Here is a 27,963-nt window from a genome sequence, read left to right as displayed (position 1 = left end):
GCTCCATACACCCCGTACACACACGGCTCTACTCCGTACACCTCGTACACACACGGCTCCGCTACGTACACCCCGTACACACATGGCTCCGCTCCGTACACCTTGTACACACACGGCTCTGCTACATCCACACTGTAAACCCCTCCTGACCCCACATATAAACTTCCCCTCATCCAGCACCATGGCAACCAGCACAGCAGAGTCCTGCATACACTGAGGCCCCTGATCATGTGACCCCTGACTCCTCCCCTCCTGTGACCTCATCACAGGTCCTGTGCGCACAGAACTGCCATATAGGTGGAGTGCGGCTCTGCAGGTGGAGGATCCACACCAGGACTTTAGCAGGTAAAGACCCCAATATCCACAGGTGTCCCTTCTAATTGGGGGGAAGCTATCACCTCTATTAATCCTCGGACAGTTCTGACAAACACGGCAAAGTGCCCCTTTATGGAGGTGACAGAAAGTCTGTTTAGTCCCTTTAGCTTCATAGTATCAGCTCTAATCCAATGGGGAGAGAGCGATTTACCCTGAAGAGTCACAGATTGTGGGGTTGTTATAAAATGTTATATTTAGGGGGTTTGTGTTGTCTCCTTATAAGAATCACAATGGTTTTGTTCCTTTTCCGCTGATAGATACAAACGACCCAACTATGAAAGTCGGGAACCAAGGAAACCTGTAATACTCTCATAGTACGGGGCCCCACACAGTATTGTCGGGAAACCTTCATATAGAGGCCGGTGGTGATGAAGTCAGTGACGGACTGTGGACAAATCTGTTTCTAGAGCCGTAGTAGAAGATGAAGATGTCGTCCTCATCATGAAGTAGTTATTTCTCCTGTCACGTGTAATGAATATCTCCTGCAGTATTACTAATGCCGATTCCAGGGTCGGTAAATGAGACGAGAATTAGCGTTATGGAAGATGAGTCTATGAGAAACGTATTCAGCTGCCGACTCCGAGGGAGAAACTGCTTGTTGTCTGTGGCCTAAATATATAGGTTTTATTAGTAGATGGAAAGAAGAAAACTAAACACTGTAAAATAGCAAATATACCATTGCTGCTTGGGTTCCCGCCAATCTCTGTATTTTCTGCTCAGTCCTAACGAAGTTATGATTCTTACAGCCAATCAGTCACCAAGGCAGTGAGTAATATAGGCAGTGATTGGGAGCATGGAGGAGATGTCTTAGTCAGTAATTCAACTTACGTTCCAGTCCATACAAGACTAGAGAGTACAACATCTACAAGTTCTATCTTCTTATATGTTTCCCCTTATTATCTACAGGAATTTTATGATGTTACATCGGCTCATCTTCTTCTCATTCAGGTATTTACAATATCCGATCCTCTGTGAAGATCTACTATTGAGGGAATTTTCCTTATTAACCAATCAAAGATGGATATGGACAGAGACAAGATGGCAGAGAGGATATTACACCTCACCCTAGAGATCCTCTTCCGGCTTACTGGAGAGGTGAGAGATTCTGATGACGTCACATTACATCATTCTTATCTATGGGAATAACAGATGGACAGAACTGGAGAGGTGAGGACTCTGGAAATGTCTGTAGTGAGATTTATTAATGTGTCTCTCCATAACCAGGATTACACAGTAGTGAAGAAGACCTCTAGTGAGCGCTGTCAGGACCCTGTGTCTGAGGGATGGGGAAGACCCCTGAGCCCAATCACGAGGCCTCCACCTCACCCCCTGATACATGAGGACATCAATGACCAGAAGATCCTAGAACTCACCTACAAAATGATTGAGCTGCTGACTGGAGAGGTGACACTGCTGGGAATGCTGGGACATTATACAGTAATGCTATGAAGGGATCGGGGGGATGACGGTATCATTGTATGTGTCAGGTTCCTATAAGGTATCAGGATGTCGCTGTCTATTTCTCCATGGAGGAGTGGGAGTATTTAGAAGGACACAAAGATCTGTACAAGGACATCATGATGGAGATTCCCCAGCCCCTCACATCACCAGGTAATAGAACTAAATACACACAGCCTATAATTATCTGTATGTAAAGAATGAATTCAGTCCCTGTGTGTGTTTCTTCCAGATCTATCCAGTAGGAGGACAACACCAGAGAGATGTCCCCGTCCTCTTCTACCACAGGACAGTAAACAAGAAGATCCCAATGTTCCTCAGGATCATCAGGTAGATAGAGAGGTGTCATGAGATCTCCCCTATGATGTGTAGACAACTGTGAAGGCTTTGTGCTCAGTTTTGTTTTATCCACCAGTATTATGTTGTTTTTTTTTATTATCGCTGACAGCACCCACTGAGAGAGAGGATCCGCCCCCCCGAACAGGAAACCTACAGATAAAAAGGGGCTGTCCCCCTCACCTCCTCAGTTGGTTTCTTGTTCCTGCGGGATCCTGCACAGGAAAGGTTACCTGGGCCTGTGCATGCCACCTGTGTGGTGTCTGGGGAGCGCCAGGGGCTGCGGCACCAGAAGCAGCGTCTGGAGATCTCTGCCTGTCAGTCTTCACCCTCGTCTGATGGTGGATGATGTGAGGCCAGGATCCGGAAGAGGGTGTCCTGGCTCACGCGGTGCAGTAGGACCAGACCGGCACTCATCTTGTGGAGCGGGATGCATGCATCGGCTGCCCTGCTCTTCCATCGGGCAGTGCTTCCGAGTTTAGGCCCACGCATGCGCACTGCCCATTCAGCATTACTGAACTGAAATTGCTTGGGTTCACTTCCAGGGGTCCGGGGAGGCTTGTTCTGGAGATGGACGGGCTGTAAATATAAGATCCGGCGGCGTCCTGCTGCCAATGTGTCCCAAAGATGTCCTCTCCAGGAGAATCTGTGGTGCACCCATAGGTGGTGGAAGTGCAGCCGGACAGCAATCCCAAGAACAGCATTGGGCGCTCCCAAGAGGGCAACTCCACTAACAAGAGTGTACGGAGTAAGCTGTACCATCTAGAACTCGTGCTGTGCCTCCGCTTCCAGAACCGGTACCACATCACAGCTTCACTGGGTGAGTGTTACATGACTCTGCCTACTAAGCTGATTCACCTTCTTTCTGTGTACCTCCCTATCAGGCTAAGAAAACTAAAAAAGCCAAGCACAAAGAATGTGCCTTGTGCTCACAACCCCTTCCTGACCTCTATCTTAAAAGACTGTGTCAGAGTTGTATCAGCCAGACTTTAGAGGAGGAGTCCTCAGTTAGATGCGCTGATATACGATTAATGATGAGAGGAACTTCAGTCCTTAGGATGCTCAAACAGGCCTAACAAACATAAGTCTAAAGCAAGGAGTGTTACCCCTGTCTCCAGTTCTGCTTCCGGTAATGACCAGGCTGGATTCTCTGGTGCTTCTGATTCATCGTCATCTGGTGAAGAAGAGCTATCGTGTTTTCCCAAAGAGAGTATGGATAACCTGGTGAAATCAGTTAGAAATACTATGGGGCTTTTAGAGGTGAAAGAGGTTAGATCTACAAACGAAATTATGTTTGCAGGTCTCTCGCAGAAAAAGATACGAGCTTTCCTGTTTATTGGTGTGGTGAAGGATTTGGTCAGGATGGAATGGAGCAAGTAGGGACAGCGCGGGGATTCCTCTCTTCATCTTCCAGGAGGAGGTATCCCTTTGTCCCTTTGAGGAAGATGACCTGACAGCTTGGTCCAAGGTTCCCAAGGTGGACTCCGCAGTGGCCTCGACTTCTAGACATTTTGTCCTGCCTGTAGAAGATTCTGTGGTCCTACTTGACCCTCTAGACCAGTGTTTCTCAACTCCAATCCTCAAGACCCACCAACAGGTCATGTTTTCAGAATTTCCTTAGTATTGTCCAGGTGATGGAATTAATGCTTGTGCAGGTAATGAAATTATCACCTGTGCAATACTAAGTAAATCCTGAAAACATGACCTGTTGGTGGGTCTTGAGGACTGGAGTTGAGAAACACTGCTCTAGACTGCAAAGCAGAGACATTACTTAAAAGATCATGGGAGTCCTGCACCAGAGCCTTTAGACCGGCTATATCCAGCACATGTACAGGAAGGTCAATGCTTGTTTGGGTGGACTAGCTGGAGGAACAGATCAAGAAAGGATTGTCTAGAGAGAGGCTGATGTCCTCTAGTCCATTGATCAGGGGAACTACAGCATATCTAGCTGATGCTTCTGTGGACTCCCTACGCCTGGCAACAAGGTCAGCTGGTCTTGTGAATTCTGTTCGTCGTGTCCTATGGCTGAAGGGCTGGAAGGGGGATGCGCAAAGTCTAAATTGTGCACAATTCCATGCCAGGGTGAGTTCCTGTTTGGCAGCGTGCTCGATTAGATCCTCACCAAGGCGGGAGAGAGAAAGAAGGGGTTCCCTAACCAGTCTGTTCCATCCTACAGGAGGGCCTTCAGAAAGTGACCATTCGGTAGAAGGTGGAATTATGAAAACCGAGATCGCTGGGAGACAAAGGAGACCAAACAAAAAAGTGCCCATTTTAGCGGATCCTCTTCCAGGAAGAGTAATAAATTCCATTGACCCTGACCCTCCTGTGGGCGGCAGGTTAAAAAAATTTTGACACAGATGGCGGGAGATCACTTCTAATCCCTGGACCCTGGGCTTAGTAACATCGGGGTTGAAACTAGAGTTTTGTCGAATTCCCTCAGATTCCTTTGTCATCACCTCTCTTAGATCCCCGGCACAACAGGAGGCTCTTGAGTTGGAGGTTTTATGTCTGTTATCTAAGCATGTCGTGGTGGAGGTCCCGGGAGACCAGGAGGGAAGGGGATTCCATGGGTAGTGAAACCGTCCAGGATAGTTACTACGGATGCTAGCCCTGATGGATGGGGAGCTCATATGGACGATAACCTGGCCCAGGGGCAGAGGTCCATAGAGGAGGCTGATGCCTCCTCAAATCTAAAGGAATTAAAGGCAGTCAGTCATGCTCTACATCACTTTCTCCCACAGCTGTGGGGGACGCATGTGAGAGTTTTGTCGGACAATACCATGTCAGTTGCATACGTAAATTGGCAAGGCGGAACTTGATCAAAAGTGCTGATGTCTACTGTGGTGGATATTCTCGAACTGGCCGAAGCCCATCTCTTGTCCCTCTCAGCCCTTCACATCAGGGGAGTGGAATATCTTAAAGCGGCTTCCTCAGTCGCCATACGTTATATCAGAGAGAATGGGGTCTCAGTCACCAAGTATTCAGTAATTTAGTGGACTTGTGGGGTCTTCCGGAAATAGACTTGTTTGCTACCAGGGACAACAGAAAGGTCCAAAGATTTGCTTCCCTAAACAGGGCATATCAGCCAGAGTTAGTCGACTCCCTCCAGTTCCCTTGTCGCTTCAGTCTGGCCTATGCGTTTCCTCCAATGATGGTGCTTGCACAAGTCATCAGGAAGATCAGGGACGAGAGAGCAAGGATAATTCTCTTCGCTCCTTTCTGGCACAAGAGACCTTGGTTGTCATGGCTCAGGGCCATGTCCATATCCGACCCCTGGATCTTCCCATCAGATCCGGGCCTGCTCTCTTGGGGTCCATCCTATCATCCTTGGGTGAGAGGTCTCCACTTGAAGGCGTGGAACTTCAGGCAGTTGTTGAGATTAAGGGGGTTTTCTGACAACCTGATTAGTACCAGTCTGCAGAGTAGGAAAGAATCCACGACCAAGATATACAGTAGAGTGTGGAGGAAGTTCCTTAATTTTCATACTGGGCCTTTCTCTAGTGAGGTTCCAGTTGCTGCAATTTTCGAGGGTTGGGAGCTGGGTTTTTCAGTTAACACATTAAAGGTTCAGATATCAGCTTTGGGAGCCCTATATAGTCGTAATATTGCGGGAGTTAGATGGGTTGCATGGTTTATTTCAGCGTGTGAGCGTAGCGACTCTGTACACATTGCTCGCTTGCCTCCCTAGGACCTGAAACTGGTCTTTGATGCCCTGATAGGTCCGTCGTCTGTCTGTCACATTAACGTACATATCATTAAAGTACATATTAAATATCCCTGAAGGCAGAGTAGGGCTCAGTTTGTGTCTTTTCAGAGCCACAGGAAGGGGTTTGGAGTCACAAGGAGCACTTTATCACGTTGGATCACATATACAATCTGTCTGGCTTACTCAGCAAAGAGTGAAGGTCCTCCGGATGGAATAAGGGCACATTTGGCACGGTCTATGGCATTCTCCTGGGCTAAGAAGGCGGACATATTGATTGATCGGATATGTAATGCTGCAACATGTTCTTCACCATCTACCTTTTACAGCCACTATGGACTCAATTTGTCATCATCTTCTGACTTGGTTTTCAGGAGACCTGTCCTCAATACAGTGGTCCCTCCCAGATGATGGTTCCCTGAAATCTCTCAGTGGGTGCTGTCATGGCGAGAATAAAAAAACGGATTACTTACCGTAATTGTATTTTATGGAGTCCATGAAAGAACCCACTTCCCTCCCTTAGTAGCACATAATAGAGATGTGTATGTAATTCACTCCGGGTGATGGTGGCATATGTTTATACATATTGAGTAGGTTTTATGAAGATGTTCTAATGTTTTCTTTGCGGTTTTTCCTGTACTCTGTAATCCAACTGAGGAGGGGGACCACCCCTTTTTATCTGTAAGCTTCCTGTTCCTGGGGGTGGATCCCCTCTCTCAGTGGGTGCTATCGTGGACTCCTTAAAATACAATTACCGGTAAGTAATCCGGTTTATCCGGTTTGTAATAAGAATGGTGGAGATGGCAGGATTAGAGCTGATCATAGATGTGACTTCTCCATCTGTCTGTGACTTTTACAATATTTGTTTCAGGGTGAAGATCTGACCCGTATTAATACTGCAGAGACATATTTGAGGGGTGATGACTGGTGTAAAGAGGAGACTCCTACAGATGACTACCCAGGTGAGTAGTGACCACTAAATGCAGAGAAGTCACAGATTCTTCTCAGCCACTGTCTGTGGCTGCTTTATCGGTGGTGTAGTCTTGCTGTATCACAATCGTGTGATCACCATTTCGCCTCTAGACCACAACATTCTCCTCCACCCAAAACTGTTCAAATGACTTTGGACTTTAAAAGCCCTTTCTATAGAATATATAGCCTGGAGGGCCAACCTACACCCTGAAATCAGGAGATGCTGGTCGTAACCTGCCCAGATCTGTAAACTGCAAAGTCAAATGACAGTGTACGTAGAATGTGCTGACAAGTTAGAAAGCCACTTGAAGAAAAATACTATGATGGGCCTGTAAGAGAAATCGGAGGGTAATGATGCTGTTGGCTTCCTATAACCCTGTTATCTTATTGGATGAATTTACATTCTCCCCCTTCTGTGCTGCTGAATGTGCTCATATGGTCCCTACAAGTCCAGGTCCAGTCTTTCTGGACAAACTTTGCTTTTATGATCGACAACATTAAATGTGCAGTGAGGGCCAAGTGTGAATTTCTGTACTGTAACAGTTTCCCTTTATACTGAATTTTCAATTTTACCCCTCGCCACGACCGCACTCACTTGAGAGAGGGACCTGTTGTGAATTCTGTGGCAGAGCTCCCTCCTGTGGTCACAAGTGGTACTTCGGCTGGTTCTCTCTGTGAGCTTCCGTTGGTGGAGGAAAGTGGTACTGCGGCTTCTGAGTTTCCTTCCTCAGGTGATGTGGTGAAGTCGTTAGGTGCTGCTCTATTTAACTCCACCTAGTGCTTTGATCCTGGCCTCCAGTCAATGTTCTAGTATTGGACCTGTTTCCTCCTGGATCGTTCCTGTGGCCTGCTGCTCTGCATAGCTAAGTTCCTCTTTGCTATTTGTTTGCTGTTTTTTTTCTGTCCAGCTTGTCAATTTGTTTTTTTCTGCTTGCTGGAAGCTCTGGGACGCAGAGGGTGTACCTCCGTGCCGTTAGTTCGGTACGGAGGGTCTTTTTGCCCCCTTTGCGTGGTTTTTGTAGGGTTTTGTGTTGACCGCAAAGTTACCTTTCCTATCCTCGCTCTGTTCAGAAAGTTGGGCCTCACTTTGCTAAATCTATTTCATCTCTACGTTTGTCTTTTCATCTTAACTCACAGTCATTATATGTGGGGGCTGCCTTCTCCTTTGGGGTATTTCTCTGGCAAGGTAGGCTTATTTTCTATCTTCAGGCTAGCTAGTTTCTCAGGCCGTGCCGAGTTGCATAGGGAGCGTTAGGCGCAATCCACGGCTGCCTTTAGTGTGGTTTGAGAGGATTAGGGATTGCGGTCAACAGAGTTCCCACGTCTCAGAGCTCGTTCTTGTTTTTTGGGTTATTGCCAGGTCACTGTATGTGCGCTGACCTCTATGTCCATTGTGGTACTGAATTACCTTTCATAACAGTACTGGAGGCCAAAAGTACTAATGATTCTCAATAGAGGGAAAAAAGAAGTTCTGAGACCATTTTTTTTTTCTCTGCACTGTGTTTTGCCTTTTTTTTCCCCTAGACATTTGGGTGGTTCAGGACACAGGTGTAGCAATGGACATTAAAGGTCTGTCTTCATGTGTGGATCAGCTCACGGCAAGAGTACAAAGTATTCAAGACTTTGTGGTTCAGAATTCTATGTTAGAACTGAGAATTCCTATTCCTGATTTGTTTTTTGGAGATAGAACTAAATTTCTGAGTTTCAAAAATAATTGTAAACTATTTCTGGCTTTGAAACCTCGCTCCTCTGGTGACCCAGTTCAACAAGTTAGGATCGTTATTTCTTTTTTGCGTGGCGACCCTCAGGACTGGGCATTTTCTCTTGCGTCAGGAGATCCTGCATTAAGTAATATCGATGCATTTTTCCTGGCGCTTGGATTGCTGTACGATGAGCCTAATTCTGTGGATCAGGCAGAGAAGAATTTGCTGGCTCTGTGTCAGGGTCAGGATGAAATAGAGGTATATTGTCAGAAATTTAGAAAGTGGTCCGTACTCACTCAGTGGAATGAAGGTGCGCTCGCAGCTATTTTCAGAAAAGGTGAGAGGAATTGATGCTATGCCTTTGGCCAAGAATAAGCCTCAGTACTGGACCCAGCTGACCATGTGCATGGCTCCTGCACATCAGGAGGTTATTCGCTTTCTGGTGTGTCATAATCTGCATGATGTGGTCGTGTTGGGGTTGCCATGGCTACAAGTCCATAATCCAGTATTAGATTGGAAATCCATGTCTGTGTCCAGCTGGGGTTGTCAGGGGGTACATGGTGATGTCCCATTTCTGACTATTTCGTCATCCACCCCTTCTGAGGTTCCTGAGTTCTTGTCTGATTACCGGGATTTATTTGATGAGCCCAAGTCCGATACCCTACCTCCGCATAGGGACTGTGATTGTGCTATCGATTTGATTCCTGGTAGTAAATTCCCAAAAGGTCGACTGTTTAATTTATCTGTGCCTGAGCACGCCGCTATGCGGAGTTATGTGAAGGAGTCTTTGGAGAAGGGGCATATTCGCCCGTCATCGTCGCCATTAGGAGCAGGGTTCTTTTTTGTAGCCAAGAAGGATGGTTCACTGAGACCTTGTATAGATTACCACCTTCTAAATAAGATCACGGTTAAATTTCAGTACCCCTTGCCATTGTTATCTGATTTGTTTGCTCGGATTAAGGGGGCTAGTTGGTTCACCAAGATAGATCTTCGTGGTGCGTATAATCTTGTGCGTATTAAGCGAGGCGATGAGTGGAAAACTGCATTTAATACGCCCGAGGGCCATTTTGAGTATCTAGTAATGCCATTCGGACTTGCCAATGCTCCATCAGTGTTTCAGTCCTTTATGCATGACATCTTCCGAGAGTACCTGGATAAATTCCTGATTGTGTACTTAGATGACATTTTGATCTTCTCGGATGATTGGGAGTCTCATGTGAAGCAGGTCAGAACGGTGTTTCAGGTCCTGCGTGCTAATTCTTTGTTTGTGAAGGGATCAAAGTGTCTCTTTGGTGTTCAGAAGGTTTCATTTTTGGGGTTCATCTTTTCCCCTTCTACTATCGAGATGGACCCTGTTAAGGTCCAAGCCATCCATAATTGGACTCAGCCGACATCTCTGAAAAGTCTGCAAAAGTTCCTGGGCTTTGCTAATTTTTATCATCGCTTCATCTGCAATTTTTCTAGTATTGCTAAACCATTGACCGATTTGACCAAGAAAGGTGCTGATTTGGTCAATTGGTCTTCTGCTGCAGTGGAAGCTTTTCAAGAGTTGAAGCGTCGTTTTTCTTCTGCCCCTGTGTTGTGTCAGCCAGATGTTTCGCTTCCGTTCCAGGTCGAGGTTGATGCTTCTGAGATTGGAGCAGGGGCTGTTTTGTCGCAGAGAAGCTCTGATTGCTCGGTGATGAAACCATGCGCCTTCTTTTCCAGGAAGTTTTAGCCTGCTGAGCGAAATTATGATGTGGGCAATCGAGAGTTGCTGGCCATGAAGTGGGCATTCGAGGAGTGGCGTCATTGGCTTGAAGGAGCTAAGCATCGCGTGGTGGTCTTGACTGATCATAAGAACTTGACTTATCTCGAGTCCGCCAAGCGGTTGAATCCTAGACAGGCTCGTTGGTCGTTGTTTTTTGCCCGTTTTGACTTTGTGATTTCATACCTTCCGGGCTCTAAAAATGTGAAGGCGGATGCTCTGTCTAGGAGTTTTGTGCCCGACTCTCTGGGTGTATCTGAGCCGGCGGGTATCCTCAAAGAGGGAGTAATTGTGTCTGCCATCTCCCCTGATTTGCGGCGGGTGCTGCAAAAATTTCAGGCTAATAAACCTGATCGTTGCCCACCGGAGAAACTGTTTGTCCCTGATAGGTGGACGAATAAAGTTATCTCTGAGGTTCATTGTTCGGTGTTGGCTGGTCATCCTGGAATCTTTGGTACCAGAGAGTTAGTGGCTAGATCCATTTGGTGGCCATCTCTGTCGCGGGATGTGCGTACTTTTGTGCAGTCCTGTGGGATTTGTGCTCGGGCTAAGCCCTGCTGTTCTCGTGCCAGTGGGTTGCTTTTGCCCTTGCCGGTCCCGAAGAGGCCTTGGACACATATCTCTATGGATTTTATTTCAGATCTTCCCGTCTCTCAAAAGATGTCAGTCATTTGGGTGGTCTGTGATCGCTTCTCTAAGATGGTCCATTTGGTACCCTTGTCTAAATTGCCTTCCTCCTCTGATTTGGTGCCATTGTTTTTCCAGCATGTGGTTCGTTTACATGGCATTCCAGAGAATATCGTTTCTGACAGAGGTTCCCAGTTTGTTTCGATGTTTTGGCGAGCCTTTTGTGGTAGGATGGGCATTGACTTGTCTTTTTCCTCGGCTTTCCATCCTCAGACTAATGGCCAGACCGAACGAACCAATCAGACCTTGGAAACATATCTGAGATGCTTTCTTTCTGCTGATCAGGATGACTGGGTGTCCTTTTTGCCTTTGGCTGAGTTCGCCCTTAATAATCGGGCCAGCTCGGCTACCTTGGTTTCACCGTTTTTCTGCAACTCTGGGTTCCATCCTCGTTTCTCTTCAGGGCAGGTTGAGTCTTCGGACTGTCCTGGTGTGGATACTGTGGTGGACAGGTTGCAGCAGATTTGGACTCATGTAGTGGACAATTTGACTTTGTCCCAGGAGAAGGCTCAACGTTTCGCTAATCGCAGACGCTGTGTGGGTCCCCGACTTCGGGTTGGGGACTTGGTTTGGTTGTCTTCTCGTCATATTCCTATGAAGGTTTCCTCTCCTAAGTTTAAACCTCGTTATATTGGTCCGTATAGGATTTCTGAGGTTCTTAATCCTGTGTCTTTTCGTCTGACCCTTCCAGATTCTTTTTCCATACATAACGTATTCCATAGGTCATTGTTGCGGAGATACGTGGCACCTATGGTTCCATCTGTTGATCCTCCTGCCCCGGTTTTGGTGGAGGGGGAGTTGGAGTATATTGTGGAGAAGATTTTGGATTCTCGTGTTTCAAGGCGGAAACTCCAGTATCTGGTTAAGTGGAAGGGTTATGCTCAGGAAGATAATTCCTGGGTCTTTGCTTCTGATGTCCATGCTCCCGATCTTGTTCGTGCCTTTCATATGGCTCATCCTGGTCGTCCTGGGAGCTCTGGTGAGGGTTCGGTGACCCCTCCTCAAGGAGGGGGTACTGTTGTGAATTCTGTGGCAGAGCTCCCTCCTGTGGTCACAAGTGGTACTTCGGCTGGTTCTCTCTGTGAGCTTCCGTTGGTGGAGGAAAGTGGTACTGCGGCTTCTGAGTTTCCTTCCTCAGGTGATGTGGTGAAGTCGTTAGGTGCTGCTCTATTTAACTCCACCTAGTGCTTTGATCCTGGCCTCCAGTCAGTGTTCTAGTATTGGACCTGTTTCCTCCTGGATCGTTCCTGTGGCCTGCTGCTCTGCATAGCTAAGTTCCTCTTTGCTATTTGTTTGCTGTTTTTTTCAGTCCAGCTTGTCAATTTGTTTTTTTCTGCTTGCTGGAAGCTCTGGGACGCAGAGGGTGTACCTCCGTGCCGTTAGTTCGGTACGGAGGGTCTTTTTGCCCCCTTTGCGTGGTTTTTGTAGGGTTTTGTGTTGACCGCAAAGTTACCTTTCCTATCCTCGCTCTGTTCAGAAAGTTGGGCCTCACTTTGCTAAATCTATTTCATCTCTACGTTTGTCTTTTCATCTTAACTCACAGTCATTATATGTGGGGGCTGCCTTCTCCTTTGGGGTATTTCTCTGGCAAGGTAGGCTTATTTTCTATCTTCAGGCTAGCTAGTTTCTCAGGCCGTGCCGAGTTGCATAGGCAGCGTTAGGCGCAATCCACGGCTGCCTTTAGTGTGGTTTGAGAGGATTAGGGATTGCGGTCAACAGAGTTCCCACGTCTCAGAGCTCGTTCTTGTTTTTTGGGTTATTGCCAGGTCACTGTATGTGCGCTGACCTCTATGTCCATTGTGGTACTGAATTACCTTTCATAACAGGGACCCGCCCATAGGAACAGGAAACCTACAGAGATAAAAATGGCGGTCCCCTTCTCCTCCTCAGTTGGTTTCCTGTTCCTATCAGAAATCCCTGGATTCCTACAGATGGAGGTGGTTGGAGCACCTCCAGATTACCTGAGCCTGTGCACCCACCTGTGTGGTCCTCTCGATGACAGCAGGGGCTGCGACATCAGTAGCAGCGGCAGGGGAGCCACTGCATGCAGCCTCCCCCCTCGTCTGGTCACCATCCGGCAGGTTCCGGGCGACAAAGCCCGGCCTATGGAGGAGGCATGTGTGTGGGGCCGATCTTCCAGTTACCAGCGGTGGAGTGCGCTGCTAGGAGGCGGTGGAGGCTCCGTCGTGCGGGAAAGTCCGTGCTGCTTCATTGAACCGGAAGTAGTCGGAGCACTTCCGGTTCGCGGCGGGCGGCGCAATGCAGATGACCACGCAATTGAAATGGCAGGCCGGGGCACAGAGCTATTCGATCAGTATGCTGTCCCCATTGCATAACGAGCATCCACCAGCGGTGGAGCAAGATAGCGCTGTCAAAAGCAGCGCTAATGGCTCAAAATCATCGGCAAAAAGGAGTGGTCGTTCCATGGAAGGATCTGACACTCACATGAGCAGTAAAACGAGGAGTAGAGATGCAGATCTACTCAGACCCCACACAGCGTCTCCACCTCCAAAACCGGTATGATGATGATGATGAAGATGATAGCTTCACTGGGTGATTGTTTATGATCCTCTACCTATAAGCTGATCCCTTCCTTCTCTGCCTCTCCCCTTAGGCTAAGAAGACCAATAAATCTAAGCATAAGGAGTGTGCCCTGTGTATGCAACCCCTGCCCGACACGTATCTTAAAAGGTTGTGTCAAAGCTGTATAGATCAGACCTTACAGGATGAGGCGGCTGTTACGACCACAAATATCAGAGCCATAATAAGGCAGGAGATCCAGTCTCCGGGATCAAAATCCCTAAAGAAACATGGAAGTAAGCGCCTTTCTCCCGTCTCCAGTTCAGAGTCTGGAGAGGGCTTAATCTGATCCTCCAATACCTCAGATCATCTCCAAGCTCTTCTGAGGATGAAAGCAGAGCATGTTTTCCAGTCGACAGTATAGACAACCTTATAAAATCCGTTAGGAACACTATGGGGTGTCCAGATACTAAGGAGGTCAGGTCGGTTCAGAATATCATGTTTGCAGGACTAGGCCAGAAAAAACAGCGTGCCTTTCCAGTCATTTCCGCTATTAAAGACCCTGTCAAAAAAGAATGGGACAAACAGGGCAAAGGGTTTCTCCCATCATCTTCCAAAAGGCGTTACCCTTTTAGTGATGAGGAATTAGCAGTGTGGTCTAAAGTCCCTAAGGTAGCTGCGGCGGTAGCATCCACCTCAAAGCAATCTTCCCTTCCAGTAGAAGACGCAGGAATCTTACTAGATTCACTAGATCGTAAGACTGAAGCTCCCCTTAAAAGATCTTGGGAGACGAACACGGGAGCCTTTAAACTGGCCATATCAGGCACATGCACTGCTAGGTCACTATTAGTTTGGATAGACCAGCTGGAGCAACAGGTAAAAGGCAAGATCACATGAGAAAAAATTCTCAAGACAGTTCCACTGATCAGAAGTGCTGCGGCATTTTTAGCGGACGCTTCAGCGGATTCTCTCCGACTGGCAGCGAGATCAGCAGGCCTGGTCAACACGGCTCGTCGAGCCCTCTGGCTGAAAGGATGGAAGGGGGATGCACAGTCAAAATCCAGACTATGTAAAATCCCGTGCCAGGGTGAGTTCCTGTTTGGAAAGGTTCTTGACGACCTACTCAATAAAGCAGGAGAAAGAAGGAAGGGATTTCCTAAACAGTTTCTTCCTTCTTATAGGAGAGCGTTTAGAAGACGGCCATTTAACAGGAGAAGGCCATATGAGCCACAAAGGGATCGCTGGGAAACAAAGGAAACAAAACAGAAAGGTGCCTTATTTAGTAATCCCGAAACATCCAGATGTGGTAGATACCATCAGTAATGAAATCCCAGTGGATGGAAGACTGAAATATTTTCACCACAAATGGGAACGCATAACTTCAAACCAGTGGATCCTTCGTCTAGTAAAATCCGGACTAAAATTAGAATTTTCCCAACTACCAAGGGATAATTTTATTGTAACATCACTGAGAGTGCCGGAACAGCAAGAAGCACTCCAGTCAGAAATTCTGAGTCTTTTGGCTAAGAATGTTCTTATAGAAGTACCAAAGGATCAGGAAGGGAGAGGATTTATTCCTTTCTTTCTGGTTCCTAAACCAGATGGTTCTTTTCGTACTATAATTAACCTAAAAAGATCAAATTCCTTTTTGCATGACCACATCTTCAAGATGGAGTCAATAAGGTCCACTATTAAACTCTTGTTTCCTAGATGTTTCATGATGGGTCTAGATTTGAAGGATGAGTACTACCATCTTCCCATCTATGCAGAACATCAACAATACCTCAGAGTGGCGATCAACCTACAGGGCCGGATCCGTCCCTTCCAATTTACGGCTACGCCATTCAGCCTTTCCATGGCTCCTCGGCTTTTCACAAAAGTCATGCTCGAGGTGATGGTTTATCTGCTTCATCAGGATACGTTAATCGTACCTTACCTAAATGACTTTTTAATAATTGGAAATTCAGCCTTGCAATGTTAAGAACGTTTGGCTAATACCATTTCATCTTTCCAGGCTTCATCCAGAAACACTTCAGTCCTTCCTAGGACTAATCTTGGACTCTCTAAGTGAAAAATGTTTCTTACCAGAATCCAAAAAATTAACCATAATTTCAAAAGTTACTATGGCAAGGTCTAATCCTCAAATGTCCCTAAGAGATGCCATGTCTCTTTTAGGCTCACTCTCCTCCTGCATCCCTGTGGTTCAATGGGCCCAATATCATACTAGGGCCTTGCAACATGAGATTCTGTATGCACAATCACATTGTCAGGGTCATTTATATACAAAAATTACCCTATCAAACGACTTGATTAATTCACTGCATTGGTGGTTAGATAAAAATCATTTGTCCAGAGGTGTCTCATGGACAATAATCCCCTCTAAAATAGTCACCACTGACTCAGGCCCAGAGGGGTGGGGAGCCCATTTCGGTAAAAATATAGCTCAAGGTCGCTGGAATACGGTAGAGATTCAGCAGTCCTCCAACTGGAAGGAACTAAAAGCGGTTAATTATGCCTTAAATGCTTTCCTTACTCAGCTCCAAGGATCCCATATGAGAATCCTATCAGACAACACAACAACCGTCGCATATTTAAATCGTCAAGGTGGAACGCGATCAGGAAGTCTAATGTCTTCAGCGGCAAACATTTTCAACCTAGCAGAACCCAATTTTCTGTCACTCACGGCTCTCCATATTAGAGGAGTAGAAAATTCAAAAGCCGACTTCCTAAGTCGCCATGCACTCCGCCAAGGAGAATGGACTCTCAATCCTCAAATATTCAGGAGCATAGTGAAGATATGGGGTCTTCCACAAATAGACCTGTTCGCCACCAGAAAAAACAGACAAGTGCAGATGTTCGCCTCCTTAAATGTAGTAGATCATCCAGACATAATAGACTCGCTCCAGTACCTGTTGAACTACGACCTAGCCTATGCCTTTCCTCCAATGACGCTGATTCCGTTGGTCATCAAGAAGATAAGGGAAGAAAAGGCCAGGATCATTCTGATGGCACCATTCTGGCCAAAAAGGCCTTGGTTCTCTTGTCTTCGAGCGATGTCAGTTTGCGATCCCTGGATTCTGGCAGTGATCCCAGACCTACTGTCTCAGGGTCCATTTTACTATCCACAAGTGAAAGGCCTTCACCTAACGGCGTGGAACTTGAGAGGCAAATACTGACATTAAGAGGGTTTTCTCGAGAACTAATTAACACCTTACTGTTAAGCAGGAAGAAATCTACAACTTTAATATACAGTAGAGTATGAAAAAAAGTTCCTGACTTTCTATACAAAACCCTTCTCTAGCAAGGTTCCTATTAAAGCCATCCTAGAGTTCCTACAAAAAGGCCACGCATTGGGTTTGTCAGTCAATACGTTAAGGGTTCAGGTGTCCGCTTTAGGAGCCCTCTATAGTGCTAACATAGCGGGGGACAGGTGAATAACAAGATTCATTAGAGCATACGAAAGATGTACCCCAGTACATATCCCATATTTACGATACGATACGATACACTTTATTGATCCCGTGGGAAATTATAGTATCACAGCAGCACAACTTAAATCATAAAAATCATAAAAGAATTACATAGTTGACATGACAGTAGAGTTGACATAAGAACATTATACATTATACATTAGAATAGGACATACACAACGAGTGAACTGAAATGTGGAGAAATAAGTAGACATTCACCTTGGTGGTTTAACCCTAATGTTATTGTTGTACATTCCCATGGCAGTTGGCACAAACGATTTCCTATATTTTTCCTTCTTACACCTCAGAAGTATTAGTCGATTGCTGAAGGTGCTCTTCTGTCTCATGAATAGCTCATATAGTGGATGTGCATTATTGTTCATAATTGCCATACACTTTTTCAGAGTTCTTTTCTCCACTACCTCCCCAAAAGAGTCCAGATTACAGCCCACAGCAGAACTTGCCTTCTTGATAATCTTATTCAGCTTATTAGCATCAGAGGCCCGCACACTACTACCCCAGCATGTGATTGCAAAAAAGACTCCCTGGGACCTCCCTGGGACTTGAATCTAGTTCTTGATGCTTTAACTGAACCCCCTTTTGAGCCCTTACTTTCTATTCCTCTAAAAAATCTCACGTATAAGGTCGCCTTATTGATAGCCTTGACCTCAGCCAGAAGAGTAGGGGACATCCAAGCGCTCTCCATAGACCCTTCTTTCTTAATGATATACCAGGACAGGGTGGTTCTCAAGCCTGATCCATCATATATTCCCAAAGTAGCATCCTGCAACCATAGATCTCAAGAGATCGTGTTGCCTTTTTTTTATGACAATCCATCAAATCCAGAGGAAGAGAAGCTACATATGTTGGATGTGAAAAGAGCAGTCTTAAATTACAAAGAGAGAGAGCACCCAGTCCTGCAGACAGAGTAGGGCTCTGTTTGTATGTTTTCAGGGTCACAGAAAAGGCCACGGGGTTACGAAGGCTACCTTGTCCCGCTGAATCAGAGATGCCATCTGTCTGGCCTACTTATCAAAAAGCAAAAATCCTCCAGAAGGAGTGAAAGCGCATTCGGCCCGGGCTGTATCATCCTCGTGGGCAGAGAATAAAGACATCTCAATCGAGCTCATATGTAAGGCCACAACCTGGTCATCACCCTTGACCTTTTATAAGCATTATAGACTTGATCTATCTTCTACATCTGACTTGGCATTCGGGAGGGCTGTCCTCAGCACGGTGATCCCACCCAGGTGAAGGTTCGCTGTAAATCTCTCAAGTGGGTGCTGTCGTGGCTCATTAAAAGGGCATTACCGGTAAGCAATCCGGCTTTTCTTTTAAAACCAAATAACTTCAAGGAGAATTGTGATAAACTACATAAAAAACATTACACCTGTGCCATGATATATCTCTAAGCTGTGTGGCGCTGATGGCTGTGATATACAGTATACACCAAAAGTTTGGACACACCTACTCATTTAAAGATTTTTCTGTATTTTCATGACTATGAAAATTGTACATTCACACTGAAGGCATCAAAACTATGAATTAACACGTGGAATTATATGTCCAAACTTTAGGTCTGTACTGTACATTTATTCATCCCTGCAGGAGATGTGTTGGCATGGCTCGAGCCCTGGTTTCATGGATTCACTCCACATCATAAAATACCGTATATACTAGAGTATAAGCCAAGATTTTCAGCCCATTTTTGGGGGGCTGAAAGTCCCCCTTCCGGCTTATACTCGAGTCATACCCAGGGGTCGTCAGGGGAGGGGGAGAGGTGGCGTCTAATTATACTCACCTGCTCCTGGCGCGGTCCCTGGCTCCCCGGCACCCCAGCTTCTTCCTGTACTTAGCGATCACATGGTACCGCTCATTACAGTAATGAATATGCTTGCTCTACCTCCCATAGGGATGGAGCCGCATATTCATTACTGTAATGAGCGGTAACGGTGACCGTTCAGTACAGGAAGAAGCTGCAGCACCGGGGAAACAGGAACTTCACAGCACCAGGAGCAGGTGAGTATAACGGGGAGCGCAGCGCCGCTCCGTCTTCAGCATCTTCTGCAGTGACGCTCAGGACAGAGGGCACGATGACGTGGTTAGTGCGCGCCCTCTGCCTAAACGTCAGTGCAGAAGACGCTTAAGAAGGAGTGGCGCCGGAGCGAAGTCAGGTGAATATTGAAAGTGCCGGGTGTTGTGAATTCCGCTCTTGGGCTCCCTCCGGTGGTTGTAAGTGGCACTTTTGTGAGTTCTGCTCTTGGGCTCCCTCCTGTGGTTTTAAGTGGTATGGCTGCTCCTTGGATTTAGCAGTCAGCAGCTGCTTCCACTGATTGTCTATTCTGCTCGGCTATTTAGCCTGGCTCTTTCCTTCAGCTTGTGCCACTTGTCAATGGTTCCTGGTTGGATTCACATCTCTGCTTTGATTTCCCTGATATCCTGACCAGTTCAGCAAAGATAATTTCTTGCTTTGCTCTTTTTTTGTCCACATGTTGTGGACTTTATTGTTCTGTACATTCTATGTTTTTGTCCAGCTTGTCAGTATGGATTTTTTCAGTTAAGCTGGAAGCTCTGGGAAGCAGATTTACCCTCCACACCTTTAGTCAGGTGTGGAGATTTTTGTAGTTTTTGATACTGACCGCACAGTATTCCGTCCTGTCCTATCTGTCTAGCTAGACTGGCCTCCTATGCTATATCCTGGTTTCATTCTACGTATGTCTTTTCCCTCTCCACTCACAGTCATTATTTGTGGGGGGCTATCTATTCTTTGGGGATTTTCTCTGAGGCAAGATAGCTTTCCTGTTTCTATCTTTAGGGGTAGTTAGTTCTCAGGCTGTGACGAGGTGTCTAGGGAGTGACAGGAACATCCCACGGCTACTTCTAGTGTTGTGTTGAGCTTAGGAACTGCGGTCAGTACAGGTACCACCTCCTTCAGAGCTCGTCCCATGTTGCTCCTAAACCACCAGTTCATAACAGCCGGGGGCCTGAGCGATGGAGAGGTGAGTATGTGATTTTTTTTTTTCTCGCAGCAACAGCAAATGGGGCAAGTGTCTGTATGGAGCATCTTATGGGGCCATAACGTTTGTGCAGCTCTATATGGGGCAAGTGTCTGTATGGGGCCATAATCAACGTTTGTTCAGCACTATATGGGGCAAGTGTCTGTAAGGAGCATCTTATGGGGCCATAATCAAGGTTTGTGCAGCATTATATTGGGCAAATGTGTCTATGGAGCATCTTATGGGTCCATTATTAACCTTTATACAGGATTATATGGGGCATATTTTAATATGGAGCATCTAAAGGGCCATCATAAACTTTATGGAGCATTATATGGGGCTCCTGATTCAATAAGGATATTCAAAAACACTTAACCTACTGATGTCTCAGTTAATTTTACTTTTATTGGTATCTATTTTTACTTTTGACATTTACCGGTAGCTGCTGCATTTCCCACCCTAGGCTTATACTCGAGTCATTAAGTTTTCCCAGTTTTTTTGTGGCAAAATTAGGGGGGTCGGCTTATTATCGTGTCGGCTTATACTCGAGTATATGCGGTACATTAGGCTTACAATCCTCAATAATTCTGATTAATGTACAATCTCTCCTGAAATGGGGGGCACTAATACTTTCTCTACTCTTCTAGACAGGACTCATAATTTCTCCAGTGGTTCACCATAAATGGGTGCAACTCTGGTTTAGTGTTTGAGCTCTCCCCTCATACATACGTTGTTGTTAGGGATGTATCATAGAATAAAAAAACTGTCTATTTTTTACCTGTTCATCTGCATGATATTTTGATTGTGGTGGGATCACCCTGCCTCAGTTATCTGAGTCTGTAACTCCGTGGTAGTCCTTAACCCCTTTCCGACATCGGGTCACCGATGGGTTGGCATGACAACCAGAGGTCTCCTGGAGACCTCTATCGTTGTCACTGCTGGCTTGCATGTGGTGGGAGCACATACAAGTGAGTAATCCTGCTACATCCTGGTGATCTGATCATCGCTTGAATGTAGCTGAGCCGATCGGGTGATGGCCGTTTCTAGTCAAAAATAGAAGTGTCCATGGAGACTATTGAAGCATGCCAAAAGTAGAAAAAAAAATGTTTTAAAAAAAATATAAAAGTTTAAATCACCCCCTTTTGCCCTATTTAAAACAATAAAAAAATCAAACATAAACCTATTTGATATCGCCGAGTTCAGAATCACCCAATATATCAATATTAAAAAAGAATTAACCTGATTGCTAAACGGCGTAGCAACAAAAAAAGTAAAAGTGCCAGAATTACTTTCTTTTTTTGGTTTCCATGACATTGCATTAAAATGCAATAACTGACGATAAAAACATTGTATATGCACCAAAATGGTATAACTAAAAACGTCAGCTCAGTGCGCAAAAAATCAGCCCTCACCCAACCCAAGATCACGAAAAATGGAGAAGCTACGGGTATCGGAAAATGGTGCTATTTATTTTTTAACAAAGTTTGGAATTTTTTTTTTACCACTTAGATAAAAAAGAACGTAGACATGTTTGGTGTCTATGAATTAGTGGTAACCTGGAGAATCATACTGGCAGGTCAGTTTTAGTATTTAGTGAATATAGTAAAAAAGCAAGACAAGAAACAACTGTGGGATTGCCCTTTTTTTTCAATTTCACCGCACTTGGAATTTTTTCCCCCGTTTTCCAGTACACAATATGTTAAAACTAAGCTCTCGTTCAAAAATACAGCTCAACCCACAAAAAACAAGCCCTCACATTACAATATTTAACAAAAAATAAAAAAGTTATGGCTCTGGGAAGAAGGGGAGCAAAAAATGAAAATGCAAAACCAAAAATACCTCTGGTAGTTAAGAGGTTAGAAAGGTCTCCATTCCCTTTTGCAAATGCTTGAGATCTAGATTTATCAAACGTCTGCTCTACACTATTGGGCTACATGCACACAATCCATTTTCGTGGCATTTTTGTTTTTACTTCTGTAAATGCTCCAAAAATGCAATGGAATACTAAAACAAGGGAAATCAAAGACAATCCTGAAGTGTACTGCACATTATCAGTAAATTTCTGTCCTTATTTGTATTGTTTTATTTTCTGCAGCATGTCAATCCTTTTTGCGTTTCTGCTGCGTTTTGGACTCATTGACTTCAACTGAGTCAGTAAAATCTGCAGCAAAAACACAGGTGTAAAAAGGTTTACGGACTAGCTTCAGATTTGCTGTCAAAAATGCTGCAAATTGTCAAAGGGAAATACTGTCAGGGTATGTGTCCACGTTCAGGATTGCATCAGGATTTGGTCAGGATTTTTCATCAGTATTTGTAAGCCAAAACCAGGAGTGGAACAATTAGCGGAATAGTATAATAGAAACATGTGCACAACTTCTGTATTTATCATCCACTCCTGGTTTTGGCTTACAAAAACTGATGGAAAATCCTGACCAAATCCTGATGCAATCCTGAACGTGGACACATACCCTCAAAAGGAGGAAGAGTGTAGGCGGAGAATATGTATGCGTCTGTGTGTGGGCGGAGAATACGTGCGTGTGTCTCTGTGTGTGGGCGGAAAATATATGTGTGTTTGTGTGTGTGTTCTCATGCGACGGACATGTATACCCTGGCATCGTCTGGTGGGACTACTACGCCCATCTGGCTACATCTTTTGACAGGAGGTAGTCGCTCCCGCAGTGTACCACTGAGCCACCGTGAGAGTTCACTGGAGTTGATTAGCTGATCAGCTCCGGTGCTCTCACTTACGGCATCGCTGCGCGGGAAAGTTCTCACACAGCAGTAGTGCCCTAAGTGAGAGAATCGCAGCTGATCAGCTGATGAACTCCTGTGAACTCTCACAGCAGCGCAGTGATACACTGCGGGAATAATTACCTCCTGTCAACATATCGCTGGAGGCCGGGTATAGCAGTCACATCTCCTGATGTGACTGTTCTACACGTGAGATCGCCGTGGGACACTTGGTATTAAATGGACTACGGCGGACAAAATAGTATATGTTGGTTTATTATTTTTTTGATTGTTTGCAGGAGACAAGGGAGTTGGAGATTAGGCATTCAGTAAATATAGTACACTTTGATTCAATAAAGGAGTCTGTGATTATTTCAAATAAAGGACTTTATTCTGGGTGTCTGTGTTTTATACATTATCATTAGGGCTAGTAATGGATAGGTGTCTTATAGAAGTCTCTTCATTACTAACCTGTGGGCTTGATGTCACCTGATAATACAAAGGCGAAATCAACCCCACAAATATGAACCCCACTTGCCAACGCTACAGGGCAAGTGGGAAGAGCGAGGCTAAGTGCCAGAACTGGCACATCTATAAGATGCGCCATTTCTCGGGTGGCTGAGAGCTGAAGTTTCTAACCTGGGGGATGCCAATATCCATGGTCCCTTTCCAGGCTATTAATAACAGCCCGCAGCTGTCTGTCAAGCCTTAGCTGGTGCGAGCTTATAGGAGGAACCCATGTCAATTTTTTTTCTGGGGTTTCCTTGTAAACTAGCCAGTAAAGGCTAAGCAAATAGCTGTGAGCTGATATTTATAGTCGTAGCCTGCGAATCTTTGGCTATTGGCTCCTTCCCAGAATATTTACATCAGCTGTCGGCTTTCCCTCTGCTGGTTATGAAAATTATGCGGGAGCCCAGGCAATTTTTAAAAAAATATTTTGAAATATAAAACAGATATTGCATTTCATGCAGATTTCTGACAATTGCTTTTTTGTTACAGCATATGTAGGTTAATTATGTTAATGCTCCTACATAGGCTGGTGTGTGTCTTTATTTAATATTAATGAGGATATCTGGCTGAAGAGGTTGAACATGGAAATTACATCACAATTATTATTTGATAAGCAGACGGCATAAGAGCAGATCCCAGAGAAGATGGGACACAGCATTTGTAAAAGCCCTAATATGACAAAATGTCAGAAAACCAGAGCAGTAGAAATCCCCATAAAGTGACTCCATTTTGGACAGTATAACCCTCTGTGAATTAATCTTTAGGAGTAGTGACAATTTTGACTCCACAGCCACTGTCCGTTAATTAGCGCGCAGTGGATGTCGGAGAGTAAAAATGGAAAATAAGCCATTTTATTACCCAACACATAGTGCCCAGATTGTGCTCCAGAAGACACACGCACCATAAATTAAGTGGGTTCTTCTCGCTATAGTAATGCCAAATACATGGATGCTAAATGTGGTTTGAGCACACTGCAAGGCTCGGAAGCGAGGGGGAGATTTAACTTTTGAAGAGTGGATTTTGCTAGATTGGTTTATGGAAGCGATGTTGCTTTTCAAGCCACTAATAATGTAGAAACCTCTGTTTTTCCATTGACAGATGATGGACCTGAGAGGGGACTTGTTTTTTGTAAGATGAGTAGAACTTTTCATTGGTATTATTTTGTCTACATAACATCGTTTGGTGGCTTTTTATTCCATATTTGGGAGGCAGGATGAACAAACTGTTGACTGTTGAACGCCACGCTCCACTGGTTCATCCTATGATGTTTTCTATTAGACTGTGAACTGTCATTTTGTTGGTGAATAATTCAAATATATTACATAACTTGCCATTTTTAATGACCGTTTAAGTAGAAATGTTCAAAAAATATTAAATTTGATATTTTGTGGAAAAATAATTGGTTTTATTCTTAGCAGATTACTGTACCAGGAGATCAGAGGGGCAGCTGTCATCTTCAATTTTTAAATCACATGATCTTGAGATCACACGGGATACAATTGAAGTGAATGTCATTACGCCAGATATACCATCATGCCTTCACAGCAAAGATCTCTCATCTGATCCTTTGAAATGGGTCCTGTCTTCTGATTCCTTACCAACTACTAAGGAAAATCAAAGTCACAAAATAAGCATTAAGAAACGAATTGCTCCTAAATCAAAGAAGCCGTTTTCACCTTCCGAATATGGAAATAGCTTTCCCCTTGAAAAGCATTTTCTTAAACATAAAACAATTCACACAGCAGAGAACAGATGTTCTTGTTCAAAATGTGGGAAATGTTTTAACCACAAATCAGATTTTGTTATACACCAAAGAACCCACACAGGGGAGAAGCCTTTTTCATGTTCAGAATGTGGGAAATGTTTTAGCCAGAAATCAGATTTGCTTAAGCACCAGAGAATTCACACAGGGAAGAAGCCTTTATCATGTTCAGAATGTGGGAAATGTTTTAGCCAGAAATCAGATTTGCTTAAGCACCAGAGAATTCACACAGGGGAGAAGCCTTTTTCCTGTTCAGAATGTGGGAAATGTTTTAACCGAAAATCGGTTCTTGATTACCACCAGAGAATTCACACAGGGGAGAAACCTTTTTCCTGTTCAGAATGTGGGAAATGCTTTAACCGAAAATCAGTTCTTGATTACCACCAGAGAATTCACACAGGGGAGAAACCTTTTTCCTGTTCAGAATGTGGGAAATGTTTTAACCAGAAATCATATTTGCTTACGCACCAGAGAAGTCACACAGGGGAGAAGCCTTTTTCCTGTTCAGAATGTGGGAAATGTTTTAACCGAAAATCGGTTCTTGATCACCACCAGAGAATTCACACAGGGGAGAAACCATTTTCCTGTTTAGAATGTGGGAAATGCTTTAACCGAAAATCAGTTCTTGATTACCACCAGAGAATTCACACAGGGGAGAAACCTTTTTCCTGTTCAGAATGTGGGAAATGTTTTAACCAGAAATCAGATTTGCTTACGCACCAGAGAAGTCACACAGGGGAGAAGCCTTTTTCCTGTTCAGAATGTGGTAAATGTTTTAACCGAAAATCGGTTCTTGATCACCACCAGAGAATTCACACAGGGGAGAAATCTTTTTCCTGTTCAGAATGTGGGAAATGTTTTAACCAGAATTCAGATTTGCTTAAGCACCAGAGAACCCACACAGGGGATAAGCCTTTTTCCTGTTCAGAATGTGGGAAATGTTTTACCCAGAAAGCGCATCTTGATCACCACCAGAGAACCCACACAGGGGAGAAGCCTTTTTCATGTTCAGAATGTGGGAAATGTTTTAACCAGAAATCAGGTTTGCTTAAGCATCAGAGAATTCACACAGGGGAGAAGCCTTTTTCATGTTCAGAATGTGGAAAATGTTTTAACGAGAAAGCGCATCTTGTTCACCACCAGAGAACCCACACAGGGGACAAGCCTTTTTCATGTTCAGAATGTGGGAAATGTTTTATCCGGAAATCGGTTCTTGATCACCACCAGAGAACCCACACAGGGGAGAAGCCTTTTTCCTGTTCAGAATGTGGGAAATGTTTTAACGAGAAAGCGCATCTTTCTCACCACCAGAGAACCCACACAGGGGAGAAGCCTTTTTCATGCTCAGAATGTGGGAAATGTTTTAGCCAGAAATCAGATTTGCTTAAGCACCAGAGAATTCACACAGGGGAGAAGCCTTTTTCCTGTTCAAAATGTGGGAAATGTTTTAGCCATAAATCAGATTTGCTTAAGCACCAGAGAATTCACACAGGGGAGAAGCCTTTTTCCTGTTCAGAATGTGGGAAATGTTTTAACCGAAAATCGGTTCTTGATCACCACCAGAGAACCCACACAGGGGAGAAGCCTTTTTCATGCTCAGAATGTGAGAAATGTTTTAACCAGAAATCAGATTTGCTTAAGCACCAGAGAATTCATACAGGGGAGAAACCTTTCTCCTGTTCAGAATGTGGGAAATGTTTTATCCGGAAATCGGTTCTTGTTCACCACCAGAGAACCCACACAGGGGAGAAGCCTTTTTCATGCTCAGAATGTGGGAAATGTTTTAACCAGAAATCAGATTTGCTTAAGCACCAGAGAATTCACACAGGGGAAAAGCCTTTTTCACCTTCTTAATGTTGGAAATGTTTTAAACGGAAATTGTATTTTCTTAAAGGAGTTGTCATCATGTTTTGCCTTCTTAAAATAAAAAAAAAAATCATATTCACCTTCCGTACCGGTGCTGTTCCAGTGGTATCGTCACTCACATTCCTGGGGCTCATATGAGGTTGTTGCATCACACAAGCCCTGTGCCCATTCAGCCCCAGCTTCACTGTCCCCGACCTCGATGTATTGAACATGAACATGAAGCCAGTGCTGTGACTTCTCTTTGACTTCTTCTTATTGTTCGATTTGTCTGAAGGTGAGAACAGTGAAGCCAGCGCTAATTGGAAGCAGGGCTCATATGACATAAAAACCTGAGCCCCCGAAATGCAAGTGCTTACACTGCTGGAACCGCGCCAGCATGGGAGGTTTATAGAAGTGTTTATATTTTAACAGGACCAAACATGAGGAATGAGAAGTCAAAATCCCACACAGAGGAAATGACATTATCATACCTAGAGTGTGAAAAATGAATTACTGGAAAATAGTATTTTGTTGACCATCAAAAATAACTCAGAAACTATATACATTATTGACAAATTGTACAAAAACATATAACAGACAGACCTATTATTTAAAGGGAACCTGTCAACTGAATTTGGCGGGACCAGTTTTGGGTCATATGGGCGGAGTTTTCGGGTGTTTGATTCACCCTTTCCTTACCTGCTGGCTGCATACTGGCCGAAATATTGGATTGAAGTCCATTCTCTGTCCTCCATAGTACATGCCTGTGCAAAGTAATCTTACCTTGCGCAGGCGTGTACTATGGAAGACAGAGAATGAACTTCAATCCAATATTTCGGCCAGCATGCAGCCAGCAGGTAAGGAAAGGGTGAATCAAACACCCGAAAACTCCGCCCATATGACCCAAAACTGGTCCCGCCAAATTCAGGTGACAGGTTCCCTTTAATGAGAAAGGGAAATTACTTTAGAAATTACTATATTTCTTGGTCAATAAGACACACTTTTTTATGAGACAATTTTTATTAGGAAAATTACACAATAGTTTTTACAAAGAGACATCAGTAGGACAAAGATATTTTCAATGTTACATGGTATCATTATATGTTATTGTTCTACATAAAATATAATAAAGTTGTCATCTTCTTCCAA

At 44.7% G+C, this 27,963-nt stretch overlaps 1 protein-coding gene across 1 annotated transcript; it reads left to right on the top strand.

Annotated features, from left to right (window-relative positions):
- Positions 1–280: 280 nt before the first annotated feature.
- Positions 281–27,963, top strand: LOC138666941 (zinc finger protein 420-like). The gene is made up of 8 exons (XM_069755136.1): positions 281–345; positions 633–821; positions 1,324–1,470; positions 1,600–1,779; positions 1,863–1,986; positions 2,066–2,163; positions 6,744–6,834; positions 24,626–27,963. The coding sequence occupies exons 3-8, from the start codon at positions 1,393–1,395 to the stop codon at positions 26,821–26,823; spliced, it is 2,769 nt and encodes a 922-aa protein (XP_069611237.1). The 5' UTR covers positions 281–345; positions 633–821; positions 1,324–1,392; the 3' UTR covers positions 26,824–27,963.

This window comes from Ranitomeya imitator, chromosome 2 (assembly GCF_032444005.1).
Source record: "Ranitomeya imitator isolate aRanImi1 chromosome 2, aRanImi1.pri, whole genome shotgun sequence".
NCBI classification, from domain to species: domain Eukaryota; kingdom Metazoa; phylum Chordata; class Amphibia; order Anura; family Dendrobatidae; genus Ranitomeya; species Ranitomeya imitator.
The sequence above is the reverse complement of the archived record's forward strand: the minus strand, read 5'-3'. Positions and strand labels throughout refer to the sequence as shown.